At 39.0% G+C, this 14,044-nt stretch overlaps 1 protein-coding gene across 2 annotated transcripts; it reads left to right on the forward strand.

Annotated features, from left to right (window-relative positions):
* Positions 1 to 6,764: 6,764 nt before the first annotated feature.
* On the forward strand, positions 6,765 to 11,730 carry gpr18 (G protein-coupled receptor 18). Of its 2 annotated transcripts, XM_004081450.4 has the most exons (3): positions 6,765 to 7,207; positions 7,773 to 7,813; positions 9,947 to 11,730. In XM_004081450.4, exon 3 carries the CDS (start codon positions 9,948 to 9,950, stop codon positions 10,959 to 10,961), a length of 1,014 nt encoding a protein of 337 aa, XP_004081498.1. In that variant the 5' UTR covers positions 6,765 to 7,207; positions 7,773 to 7,813; position 9,947; the 3' UTR covers positions 10,962 to 11,730. The 2 variants fall into 2 exon arrangements, with proteins under 2 accessions (XP_004081498.1, XP_004081499.1); XM_004081451.4 differs by lacking the exon at positions 7,773 to 7,813.
* Positions 11,731 to 14,044: the final 2,314 nt, after the last annotated feature.

Genomic DNA, 14,044 nt, shown 5'->3' on the forward strand with positions numbered 1-14,044 from the left:
TGTATGATTCTGACAAGCGCGTAAATACTTGCTCTCTTCTTCTGAGTGAAAAGTGACTTTAAGGAGCGTAAAGTTGCGCAGCGCCACCTTGTGTACAGGAGTATTTCTGTTTTACACTAAGCTCCATCTAATGTCAGGGAATGAAATTGCATGTTCGCTCAACTCACCGTCAGCGAAAATCGCCTGGGTGTGAACACAAAAAACATGGCGAAAAACGCTGGCGAATAACGCCTGGCGAATATTCGTCCCGGTGTATACGGGCCTTTAAGAGGTCAGATTTGATCAATGTTACCATAATGTAAACAAGCAGATGGGCTGCCATGAGACCTCAGTTCACATGGTGTGAACGGCACAGTGGTTGAGTTGGTTGCTGCACTGCACCTAAACAAAAGGCCTCAAATTTGTAGTGGTTGCAGCAAGAAAACAGTGAAAGTGGAAAATCTGATAGTTAGATACAGCATGATGCACAAAAACCACTTTGTTGTACAACCATCTGCATGCAATATTATCGTTCAGGTGATGATAAGAAAGAATTTCAGATTAAATTTCTTGAAAAAGCTGCTTTGTTTTCCTATACAAAGCCAGAAAATTTTTCTTTTACAGCAATTTGTGATTTTAAGGTTGTTTTTAATCAAGTGTGCCGAGATATTACACTGAAATAGAGAACAAACAACTAAATGAAAATAAATAATATTAAATGTCTGTATAAAAAATGTAACTTATTACCCTCTAACCCCTTTTCTTTTTTTTTACACTGCCTTATTTACAACAAATATTGGCATCAAAAAGTGCCTTTAGTTTTTGTAGATTCTTGCGTGTGTGTGTTCCCCCGCAATCAGCTGGAATCATCAAAATGTGATTCATGACCTCAAATAAGGGGTGAGAAAGGTTTGGTTGTTCTGATTCAAAAACAATTTTGTGCTTCTTCACTGAAAAAACGAAATCTTTAAAAAGTACAAAGACTCTCATTTCAAGAAAAATTGTCTTATTTTTTTGTCTTGCAAGAAAACTTTGATCAATAAAGTTTTTCAAAAGCAAAATAATCTTAGACTGAGTCCAAATTCCCACCCTAATCTCTAATTACTAAAAAACTATATAGTGTAGGACTGTGCAGTGCTCTGGATTTTAAAAGCAATTCAGACAGCATGCTCACTACTTTTTTTTTTTTTCCAAATGGCGAATATGACGTCACCGAAGTGAAAATCCAATGGATATGAGTGTTTTACAATGATTATTATGAATCCACTGTGTTCTGATGATGAAAATATTGATGGTTTACAAAAAAAAAAACAACAACATTTAAATACATTTTTTTTTCTGAAATTTTTTCAAATGCAATGCATAATGGTTTATATTTGCCGACGCACCCTGGTTTTTCAGAGAGACTACTGGGAAATTTCTAGGAGACTAGAGTTTAGAATTGTAGATTTGAACAGCGCTACAAAATACACACTATATAGTGCACTATGTAGTGAGTAGTCAAGGAATTCAGACATACCCTTAGTGTTTTTTTGTCTTTAATCACAGACAGTCCACACATGGATCCTGTGGACTGCTAAGTTACACAGCACTTCTGGGGAAGGAAAGAAAACTTCCTGGGTTTTATCAAAGTGGGAAAAGATGCTAAATGACTCGTGACCTAATTTGCAAAACTGACACTGTGCAGGATGATTGTTTTTTTTTTCCTTTGTCCCTCTCTTGACTCTCCTCGTTCATCAGCACCTTTTCAGTTGACTGTTTTGTTTAAGAACTGACGTTTTGTATGGAAGCAATTCTGTAGCATTAATAAAAAGCAAAGTCAAAACCAGAAATGCTTTTTCATTTTCAAAATGAAGCTGCATTTTTTGACTCAAAAATATAATGAAAAAGCAATCCACCAAAATGCTTTTTCTTTTCCTTCCTCAACACAGCTTATTCTGTCACTTAATTAAAATTAAAATTAAAATGGTATTTGACATTTCATTTTCAAGACGTTCCATGGTAAATGTGTAGCATAATTCATTTAGAAATGTTTAATTTGACATTTAAAATGGATTAATAGAAATGCTTTTTAATTTTCAAAATGAAGCTGCATTTTTTGACTCAAAATTAAAAAGAAAAAGCAATACTTCAAAATGCTTTATCATTTCCTTCCTCAACACTGCTTATTCTGTCACTTAATTAAAATGATAAAGAAAATGGTATTTGACATTTCATTTTAAGGAAGGTCCCTGGTAAATGTGTAGCAAAATTCATTTAGAAATGTCTAATTTGACAATTAAAATGGATTAACAGAAATACTTTTTAATTTTCAAAATGAAGCTGCATCAAATGCCTCAAAATTCACATGGAAAAGCAATATTTCAAAATGCTTTTTCATTTTATACTTAAAACCGCTTATTCTGTGTCATAATTAAAACGAAAATGCAAAGAGGGGATTGCATTTGCAATTTCAAATCCACCCTGCAAAACTTGGAGCAATATTCATTTAGAAAAAGCATTAGCAGAGGGGAGGCGGGGCGATGACGTCGCTGCTCTCTCCGTGTGTCCGGCAGCTGTCGCTGAGAGACCTGGTATGTCTGTGTTCGCATTAAGATCACCTAAAACCGGGTCCTGTTCACAAACCGCTGGACCTGGACTGCTCAAACCTGGATTTCTGGATCTTAATGCGAAAAATGCAGCAGAATGTTCCTTTAGCTCCCTCGTGAATCAGAAGCTGTGAATCGCAACCCAACTTCTTCAGCGTCATCTGACCGCACGGATTTAAAAACATATGATCGAGTAGAGCAGGCCCTTAATAATAATATTGACAGTAATAAAAGCACATTATGAAGATAGTCTCCTGCAGCTTCGCGCTGAGTGAGTGTTTTTGGTCCAACCAGCAACGTTTAGTACGGTGAAATCTGCTATCTGTTGATGGGGCTCCAGCTGTCATCAAACAGCAAATTCAGCGCGAAGCTGCAAATAAATGTGTAAATATGTGGAAATTACATGAGTCTTTATTTTGTTCTGGACACTACTGGAAACACAAATTCATTTGATGGTTTCTCAGATCGCAGCAGCATTTCCGCCTTCAGCGATCATCGGGAGCTTCGCGCTCCGCTCTGCGAAGGCAGCTGGCGGTCCGCAGAAAAAAGCTTGTCCGCGGTGCGTCAGGAGGAGGACCGCAGAAGGCGGACATGCTGCTATGTAGTCCTGAGAAGCTGTGGAAACCCATCAGAAGTTCACAACCAACTCAAAGCCGTCTTCTCTGCCGCTAACACAGTCTGCTCCTGGTGCGTGTGTGTGTGTGTCAGCGGCCGGACACACGGAGAAAGCAGTGACGTCATCGCCCCGCCTCCCCTCTGCTAATGCTTTTTCTAAATGAATATTGCTCCAAGTTTTGCAGGGTGGATTTGAAATTGCAAATGCAATCCCCTCTTTGCATTTTCGTTTTAATTATGACACAGAATAAGCGGTTTTAAGTATAAAATGAAAAAGCATTTTGAAATATTGCTTTTTCATTTGAATTTTGAGGCATTTGATGCAGCTACATTTTGAAAATTAAAAAGCATTTCTGTTAATCCATTTTAATTGTCAAATAAGACATTTCTAAATGAATTTTGCTACACATTTACCAGGGACCTTTCTTAAAATGAAATGTCAAATACCATTTTCTTTATCATTTTAATTAAGTGACAGAAAAAGCTGTGTTGAGGAAGGAAATGATAAAGCATTTTGAAGTATTGCTTTTTCTTTTTAATTTTGAGTCAAAAAATGCAGCTTCATTTTGAAAATTAAAAAGCATTTCTATTAATCCATTTTAAATGTCAAATTAAACATTTCTAAATGAATTATGCTACACATTTACCATGGAACGTTTTGAAAATGAAATGTCAAATACCATTTTAATTTTAATTTTAATTAAGTGACAGAATAAGCTGTGTTGAGGAAGGAAATGGAAAAGCATTTTGGTGGATTGCTTTTTCATTTTATTTTTGAGTCAAAAAATGCAGCTTCATTTTGAAAATGAAAAAGCATTTCTGGTTTTGACTTTGCTTTTTATTAATGCTACAAAATCGCTTCCATAGTTTTGCATGAGAGTTCAAACAGGTCAAACCCTCTCAGTGATTTTGCATCTGCTGAGCCACTTGAAACAAAACCGATATGTTCTGACATTTAGGGTGGAAGCAGTCAGCCGTAGCTTCTGTGCTTTATGTGAATGTCAGTTAGCTGTCTGGACCAAACAATACTGAACATTGCAGAAATATGATGTACTTTTCTACGAATGTTCATAAACATTGAGTTCAATTTGATAACGTTCTTGAAGCTACGTTCACACCGCTCATGGCAACGCGCGTTCTGGCATCCACTTTGAATGAAAAAATCAATGTAAACACCTGTGAATGCAGATTTCAGGCTTCTGCGCTCCAACTCTCATGTTCACGTGATGCAGTGCAAGATTTGGCGACCAATTGGGACAAAATGTGCAGCCATTGAACGTGTGTTAAAAATTAAACCAGATCAAACTTTGACCAATCAGGGGCTCGGATTTCGTAATGACGTATGGATGTCCTCCGCTTTAATTCACGGAAGTACCAATAGTTTGATAATGGATCATGAAGAAGCAATTAATAATTTCGGTTTGTGTCCGGTCGGACTTATGACACCAAGTCTTTCATATTTTAGAATAGAGCTGTGAAAGAAAAAGCCTGAAGTAGGATTTGTAATAATAGTAATTGATTGGATTTATCTGTGCTTTTCCAGACACCCAAAGCGCTTACAGTGTGCCCATTGTTCATTCACTCCTCATTCATACTTGGTGATGGTGTCTCCTGATGTAGCCATAGCTCCCCTGGGGAAGACTGACAGAGGCGTGGCTGCCAGGCCCCTCTGACCATCACTGAGACATTCATAGGCCTTCACACACCAGTGGAGGCAGGGAGGGTGAAGTGTCTTGCCCAAGGACACAATAACAGTAATTTGTGAGATTTGCACCACTTCTGTCCACCACCTCTTCCAAGTGTGGATGGCGGATATATGCTGGTAAACAGAAGAAAAAGAAGAAGCCCCTCCCAACATGCCTGGTGTGAACGTGGGATTAGGAAAAAGAGTATGTAATGGCCAAAAACACTGGGGGAAAAAAGTGTCAGGATCACTGAATATATTGGATAAATGCTGTAAATTTTAGTTTCAAGCATTTAAACATCTAGAAAATTCAATATATTTATAGATAGTAAAATATTGCTTCAAAGTGCAGCCGGCTGCTACATAAACCATAGAGTGCAATTATCTAATGATAATTAATAATGCATCTTGTAAAAGTTTGCAATCTTGTTGAGAAGTGACAGAAAAGAGCCAAACAGCCAACTTCAGATGAAAAATGTCGCATTGCAGTAAAAATGATTTGATTTGATTAATTTCAAGCATAGAAAATAATTGAACACTGAAATAAAAAGATCCAACATACAGATATATCAAATCCATTTTAGATGTCAGTTATTACATTGATTAGAATCAAAAGATAACATCTTAACACTGCAATTACTTATACTCATAAATAGATGTTTTTGCAGCAATGTACACAGTACACATACGTCACATTAGAGTCATTAAATATATCAATTAAAGTCTAGATTTGTGGCTTTAAAGGAAATTTCGAATTAAAAATGGGAAAAACACATTTAAAGAATGCATCACATATTGTTGCACTCTTATTTAAATAATATCTGAATGTTTAAATATGCATTTTTAAAAATACATATTTTTGTAAACACACGACAGCGTTATTAGGCTAATCCAGTAATGGAAATCATCACGTGGTATTAAAAGGATTTTTCAACACATAAAATGTTCAAAGGCATTTATTCTGCAACTCACCTCAGTTAAAAAAAACAACAAGAAAACAATTCAGTCTGTTGTGATACATAATATGACCAGCAGAGGTCAGTGTAGAATAAAAAATTGGAACAAAAACAATCGAAAAGAAACTATTAGTTGAGCACTGCAGTTTAAATTAAAAAAAATCAGATTTTCAGTTTTGATCTCTTATTTGTTTTACATTTTAACAGTATATGACGTCATAAAACCAGCATTTACATTGAAACTGTGTTGTTTTTTATTACCTAAACTCTAACTACAACCTTAATTTCACACAAGACCTAACAAATACATTTTTCTAGTTTGTAGAGTCGAATACTCACTGAGGCGACCACATGACACACATCAAAACAAGGAAACCATCACACGCAGACTGTTGTCATAACAACATATTGCAATGAGAGGCGAGTACCATCTGGTAGGAGATTTTTGAGACACATCAAGAGGATGAGGCGATGGATAATAGTTTCACAGCAACAAGACTGAATGAACAGGGCTGCAAAGAGGAGGTGCACCTGCAAATTCAGCGCTGTATTAATGTGCGTGACCTGTTCTGGTGGTCATGCAGCGGAGGAGCAGGAAACAGGAAGTTGGGTGACTGAGGGGGAGGGGCTGGCTGGTTTTAAAGATTTATATGAGAAAGGAAAGTAGCAGTTGGAAGATGAGGGGAAGAAGTTTTTATTGCACATGTTCTTTGAGCCAAACATCCTAACTCATGGTTGTTAGCCGCCCATGTACACATTAATCACACGCATTAATCTGTATTCAATTTGGGTCCAGACTGACCTTGAGCGTTTCACCTGAGGTATGCGCTTTGCATCCATTAAGTCGGTGTGGTGTAAAACCATCGCACAGCATCAGCGTGAAGTGTCTATTACCGCCGTCTTATTTCCTGTTTATATGGCAACTGCCTCAACATCCTGTTTTTAATTACTTCTCTCCTGCAGCAGATGCTTCTCACAGCAACCTGCTGTGGATTACTCCCCTGAGAACTAATGTGCTGTGACAGACCCCACTTTTCCAATCAATAACTCGCCCTAAATCTGCCATCTCTCTGCCTGCCAAACACACTCCCACTTCTAATGGCACATCATTTTCTTTAAGGGGGTGTAATTGCAGACGGTGGAAAGCTGGAGCCATTTCTGTTTCGACGACGCAAACACTGTGAAGGAATCTAAAAGTAGACGGAACACACAGCACACAGGAAGCGATGGGGGCTTTTACAAAGCTCGCCACCGTTTCTAACACACTTCAGAAAGCACTCACTTCCCCGTTTTGACTGTAAGAGTTTAAATATTCTTCATGAAATCGCTTTCACTTCACAAACCGGCTGCTGTTAGCCTGTCAAGATGTGGGTTTGAGTTCTGGGGTAAGTTAAACCTTAAATTGACCGTAGATTTCTGATCTGCTTCATATTTGAGGTCAAATCAAGCAGGATTATGTCTCCTCACAGGTTTATTTCATTCTATACAACAATTTAATTTTATTTTTATTTTTTTATGGGGGAGAGGGTCAATTTGATTTTAGGATTAAATATTGTATCTTGTTTATTATAAATATATGTAATGAAAGGTATTTAAAAGGTCCTATCCAAAAGTCACATGACTTCTATCAATAGAGAGCTACTGAGAAATTTCACTTCTGTATTTGTGACTAAACATTACCTTACTTTAATACATTTGCTTTTTTGTTTACATTTTGTTAAAAAGGGGTTAAGTGAACATGAATGTAATAAATGTTGTTGTGTCTGCTTTTGGTATTTTTACTTTTTGCTGTGGTTTTACAGCCAGACTCTCCCACAATAAGCACATTCAAAGGACACGTCTGGCTATTTAAGTTACATCTGTGGCTTTTTTTAAACGCAAAATCTCTGACTGAGATTAAAAGAAGAGCACTTTTGCTTTTCTTGTTTTTTTTTCCTGTTTTTCTCTTAGATTCTGCACATTTGGACAATTGAGGTTCCTCTGTCACTTAAGTAAGTTCTGGTTTTCTCCACCCCATGTTCCCACAACAGCTGATCTGTTTTGGGACAAAAATCCAAAGAAATATTTTTTTGAATGTCACCTTTTCTGTTTTTAATATTCTGTTTATTCTGGAGTTGTGCCATCACAACACAGCTGCTATAAAAAGGGTTTCTAACTTGTCGACAGGTTTCATGTAGGAAGAATTTGACACCATTTTTTAACATTTGTTGGTTTATCTTTCCTTTTTTTTGTCTTTGACTTGGATTCATGGAGGCTGCAACCACATTGTGGTTTGATGCTACGTTCACACCAGGCACGCGATGCACGTTCACAAATGTACTAAACGTGCGTTCCTGAACGTGCTTTCAGTATATGGTGTTCACACTGGACACGCAGGGAAGGGCTTCTCCTTTTTCTACCGTTCACTGGCGCATGTCTGCCACCTACAGATGGAAGAGGCTTGCTGCGAAATGTTGAAGCAGTGAAATTCCAGTGAACAAATCAGAGTTCCTGATTGGTCAAAGTTCAACCTGGTTTAACTTGCAGCACACATTTAATGGTAGAAACTTGCGTAGTGACGCGGAAAGCCCAAAACACTAATTTGCGCACATTTCCATAGACTTTTAATTCAAAGTGCTCGCTTGAACGTGCATTTCTGAGGATTCAAAGGTCATTCCACAACCATGTAATCCTCAAATCTATTTAATGTGGTTCCCAAGCACAGATTTAGCTTCTATTTGTAGAATCCTGATGGTTTACACAACACCTCATTTTTAATTGATTAAAAATGTTGATCCAGCAAATAACTTACGTTTGAATACGTTGAAACCGACGTCTCTCCAACTAACCAAACCCTTCACTTCCAATGGGATTTGGGGAAACTTGGCTGTTCAGATTTGCCCACAAAGATTTCAAATTTTCCCAAATTAAAGCATAAATGTACAGAAAAACAAAGTCACTCCCGTGACAAAAAGTAGTTTTTTTCAATGTACAAGTTATTCTGGACTAAAAGTGAGGCAGTATAGTGTACTTTCTACATACGATCTTTTGTTTACTTAAAATTTCTTATTTAGTCTGAAAAAATATTCACTTACTGCATTTAATGGTCTCTATAGTAAACTTGCTAGATTTATACTCAAGTATAGTTCATAAAATGAACTTCATGTGTACTACTTTTTCTAAGAGCTGTTTCATAAGATCCAACCCAAACTGATAAAAGCCAAGCAGAGATAAATCAGTGAGGATTTAGATACACTTTAGTTTGATTTCCAGCATATTCAGTAGCTCCTCTTGTTTTTTTTTATAGACTAATAAATAGGCCAGTCAACCAAATTGAAGGTTTTTTCATTGTAATAAATTTAGGAAACTTGTTCTGCTGGTAAACTGTCAAATCTAAATTTGAAACAAACACCTGTGACCGTGGCAGACAGAAAGAGGAACCTCGGTCTGTAATAAATAAAACATCATCTTTACTGCTGGAAATCATCCAGTAAAGCAAAAAATAGGACATTTGAAGCTCAAAGTCCCACTCTGAAGATCTTTTGATCTATTTAAAGTGTTCCCAATTTTTCTTTTTTATCACGATTTTGCCGTATTCAGCCAAAGTCAAAACATATTTGTCATTTTCTAGTACATAGTTTCTGCAGAGCGGCAGTAGTTAATTAAAATAAGCCTCTGAGTTGTGAGCAGGGCTGTCGGTGTGAGGTAAGCCCAACCCCACTTCCCAAAATCTATCAGTTTATATTCTCTCTTGCTTGCTTATGGACCCTCACAACCCCAACCTAAAATTAGTGGTGCTACAAAAATGGTGCGCAATGTTGGAGCTATCCAGCGGTACAGTTTAGATCCAGATTCCAGCGCTGATGAGGAAAATGAGACATACATAGATCTAGTCGTCTACAAGTGGATGCATCAGAATAGAGCGGCACAGGGAGCTTGCGGCTTGCTTCAAATGGCCTTTTCCCTCTACTTTTGATTCACAAAAATTTGAGCCTAATTTTCCTGATATCTGTCCTCCATCATCAGAAAAAGCCTTAAAAACATGTCAAAAACACAAAAAACACTTTGTTCATCAAAGGGGGTCTTAAATTTGCATCATTTGTACATTTTTTCTGGAACCTAACAGCAGATTGTGGTCTTCTCAGGATGAAGGTGGGTTGGATCTCCTCCAACATGTCTGAAGATCCGGGGAAGCCAGAGCAAGGCCCGCTGGAGTACCGCATAGTAGCCCTGGTCTTCTACAGCATCATCTTCGTCATCGGAGTCACAGTGAACCTCACTGCTTTATGGGTGTTTGCCCTGACCACCAAAAAGAAAAACTCTGTGACTGTCCACATGATTAACGTGGCAGTGGTGGATTTGACCTACACCCTGCTGCTTCCCTTCAGGATGGTTTACCTCCACCAGGACTACTGGCCTTTTGGAAACATGTTCTGCCGGGTCACTGCGGCCCTCACCGTTTTCTACCCCTGCATAGCCTTGTGGCTGTTTGCCTTGATCAGCGCTGACCGCTACATGGCCATCGTGCAGCCGAAGCACAGCAAAGAGCTGAGGAATGTGCCGAAAGCCGTGGTGGGGAGTCTGGGACTGTGGGTCATGACTCTGGGCAGCACGGTGCCCTTGATCTTCCCAGACCATGATCCTGACCGCGTCTCTAACTTTACCACATGCATCAAGATGCAGGACATCATCTACATGCGTCAAGAGAACTCAGTCAACTTCATCAGGCTCATCTTCTTCTTCCTGGTGCCCACATGTATCATGATCGGCTGCTACGTCACCATCGTGGACAATCTAATCCACGGTCGCACCTCTAAACTTAAGCCCAAAGTGAAGGAAAAGTCCATCCGGATCATCATCACCCTCATTGTCCAGGTGCTGGTATGCTTCGTGCCTTTCCATGTGTGCCTGGTGCTCCGTCTGCTGGGGGACGCTGAGGATGGGGGCTTCAGCACGTGGGCAGTCTTCACCACCTTCCTGATGAATCTGAGCACCGTTCTGGACATCATTTTGTATTACATTGTCTCAAAGCAGTTCCAGGACAGAGTGATCAGTGTGATTCTGTACAGGAACTACCTGCGAAGCGTGAGGCGGAAGAGCAGGCACACGCACACGGGCAGCATCCGCTCCTTGAGCAACATAACCAGCGCCATGATCTAAACCCCCCCCCCCCCCCCCCAAAAGAAAAAAAACTCAAACTGAAACTCTAAAGATGGCAGTACTGTATTCCGCTTGTGGTTGATTCCAAAAAAAAAAAAGAGCAATCTATTTTTTCACAAGTGTAATTTACACTCACAGTATGGGAGTGCTGCTGTTTTGGCGAAAAGCATCTGTGTTCAGCTCTGATTGACTCGCCCATGAGATTCAAGCTGTGAGTTTTCCTTATAACAGCCAAAGCACAAGTGTCTGTGGAGCAGGTGTGACACGTGCAGGTGAAAATAAAGCACGGCGAGCCTTTTAAAGCGCAGAATGACACTGCTCACATCCGTATGCACAACACGGAAACTTAACCTCGTTACCAGGCGAGGGTCTGACCGCCTGCACAGGAAACACGGGGGGGGCTTCAAAGAGGCTGACGCTTTAGTCGGAGCCTCCGAGGTTTACAGAGAGGACATGTGCAAATGTTATGATTCATAAACACCACCGTTGTTGCCATTTGGTGTTTGGTTTGATTTTCAGTGCAAACACACCAAGAAAGATGCTGTAAAGCTACTGACCAGGTGATGGCAGCATGGCACAGCTAGATCCCACTCGCTTTTTGACATCAGTGTTAACTTTACCAAAGTGAACAGCCCGGTAGTTTTTGGCTCCAACATTTCAACCGACACCTTTCAGCTTCTGTGTGTTTGTTCACTTCCTTTCATACCAGCTCCATTTTCCAGGTATTTTCTAGTTAACAATAAACGATAACAGCTTCTTCCACCTGGAATCTGGCTAAAGTGTGTTTATGGTGAAATGTGAAGAGTATTGATTAGATGTTAAATGATTCAGTTGCTTCGAGTGCATTTACAGTAACATGCTCAAGAGACGTCAGAGAAGCTATTTACAAGATTTATGGCAACCTTAACCTTTAAAGGAAAACATTTTCAGTGCTGGGGAATTTTCGGGCCTTTGGCTGCAGGTGCACGCTGCAATTTATAGCTTAATGTGTTCCTCAAAGAACAGACAAGTAATGAGTCATAGATGAATGAGATATGCATCAGCGCGAAGAGGCTGTAAAAGACCAGAAGCTTGTCTTGATTTCCTGTACAGACCTCATGCGAGATAAAAGAGACTGGTTTGTGTCTGGTCGTGGACAGGAAGTGTAAAAACAGCAGGTGACCAAAATAAAAAAGAGAAATTCAGAATGTAAAGACAGAGCCAACGTTTTAGAGAAAGTGACATTTCCAAAAATATCAGCGGTCAAACACAGTGAAAACCTGTTAAATGATAGAAGGTTCTACATAACACAAGTAACCAAGAAAGAACTTAAATGACAAAAATAAAAAGCAATTAAAGAGTAAAAAAAAAAACTTAAACAATTGTTTTTCACAAGAACTCACAAAGAAGAAAACATTTACCAGTTTTTAGCTGCAAACTGTGTTAAACTGTGTCTGTTTGATGTCAGTGATGGACCCAGATAACCAGTTCAGGACGTGGTCTCTTAATAGCAACTATGAAAAAAATTGAAAATAAAAAAGGTTAAACACAGAAAAGAAAATATACATTTTACATATGAGTGGCTAAATTAACAATTTAAAAAAGATGTATATGTTTTTTATGATAAGTTTTTTTTACTAACTAGACTTTTACGCCATGCCAGTCAGGACTACCTGCTTTAAATGAAACATAACAGCTAATGGTATCCTCCACTTTCACACAACACTTTTGAGAAATCCCAAACTTCAAGAGACACATTACAATCGCTGGTGGCTCCATTGGACAAATTCCGTCTATGGTAAATTGCAGGACATTGAAGATGCATGCGGGGAGGAAAATCTGTCAATTAAACTGCAACAATTCTTAAAGCTCAAAAACTTTTCTTCAGAAAAATCAGCCAGTGGGGGGAGAAAATGGTCTAAACTGAGATTATGTTTTTATTAAAAAACTAATTTAATAAGATTATTATTTTTGCACGACTGAAAACAAGACATTTTTTCTTCAAACAAAGGTCTTTTTACTCTGCTTAAGAGTCAGTTTTTGCTGTGTTCATTTGAGTAAAACATTTACTGACTCCATATTTGTTTAAAGAACTTTCGTGCTCCTCCTCTTGTTTGAGTTATTTGTGCTTTGCTTTTTGTCCATTTGGACGTCTGCTCCTCCTGCTTCCTCTCTTTGCTTTGTGCAGTAAATTTCTCCAGGCTTCACTTGCAAGAAGGACAAGCAACATTCTTCAGGTGGGCCAGAAATGTTGTTTCATCTGCACCAGAGTCTGAATACACCTTCATACCTGCAGAAATGCAGATGACCATCTGAGGAAACGCATCACTCTGCCCTGTTGTGCAGAGATGTGAGTTAGCATAGCTGGAGGAGCTACTCAGTTAACTTTAGGCTTTCACGTCAAAACAACAAAATAGCAACTCTCTGAAATCAACAGAATTCACAATACATTTAAATCATTATGAGCCAAAAGCAGAGCAGAGAGATCTTGAACACTTTTTTAGCCCATAGTGTTCACACTGGACAAGCAGGGAGGGGCTTCTTCTACTTTTCCTACTGTTTACCAGTGCATTTCCGCCACCTACAGTAAGAAGAGGCTCCAGGCTTTTTTCTTTCACAGCTTCATTCTGAAATATTAACTATTTGGTGTCAAAGAATTCCAACCGGGCACAAACTGCAATGATTAATTTCTCCTCCATGATCAATTTATTCAAGTGGACGCCATTCATACGTCACCACCAAATCCGGGTTCCTGATTGGTTCAACCTGGCTTAACTTTCAATGCACATTCAACAGCCGTTCATTTTGAAAATAGTCTTAAAAAAAAAAAAAGAGCACAGCTACGCGTGAACACCAGTTTAGAACGCGGAAGCCCGAAAGCGCACCTTTAAACAGTCTTTTCATTGAAAGTGGACGCTTGAATGCACGTTGCGTGAATGTAGCTTTAGACCCACCCACTGTAAGTTGGACTGAATGAAACCATTCCGGGGTAAGGATACGATCCGTCTGTAGGAAATAGAGGGAGTGGATTTACACTAAGCAAGACGAGGCAGACTACAAGATCTCCATCTGACGCGGAATATCGGCAACTGCACTCCATCAAA

The sequence above is a fragment of the Oryzias latipes genome, chromosome 21 (assembly GCF_002234675.1).
Source record: "Oryzias latipes chromosome 21, ASM223467v1".
NCBI lineage: Eukaryota > Metazoa > Chordata > Actinopteri > Beloniformes > Adrianichthyidae > Oryzias > Oryzias latipes.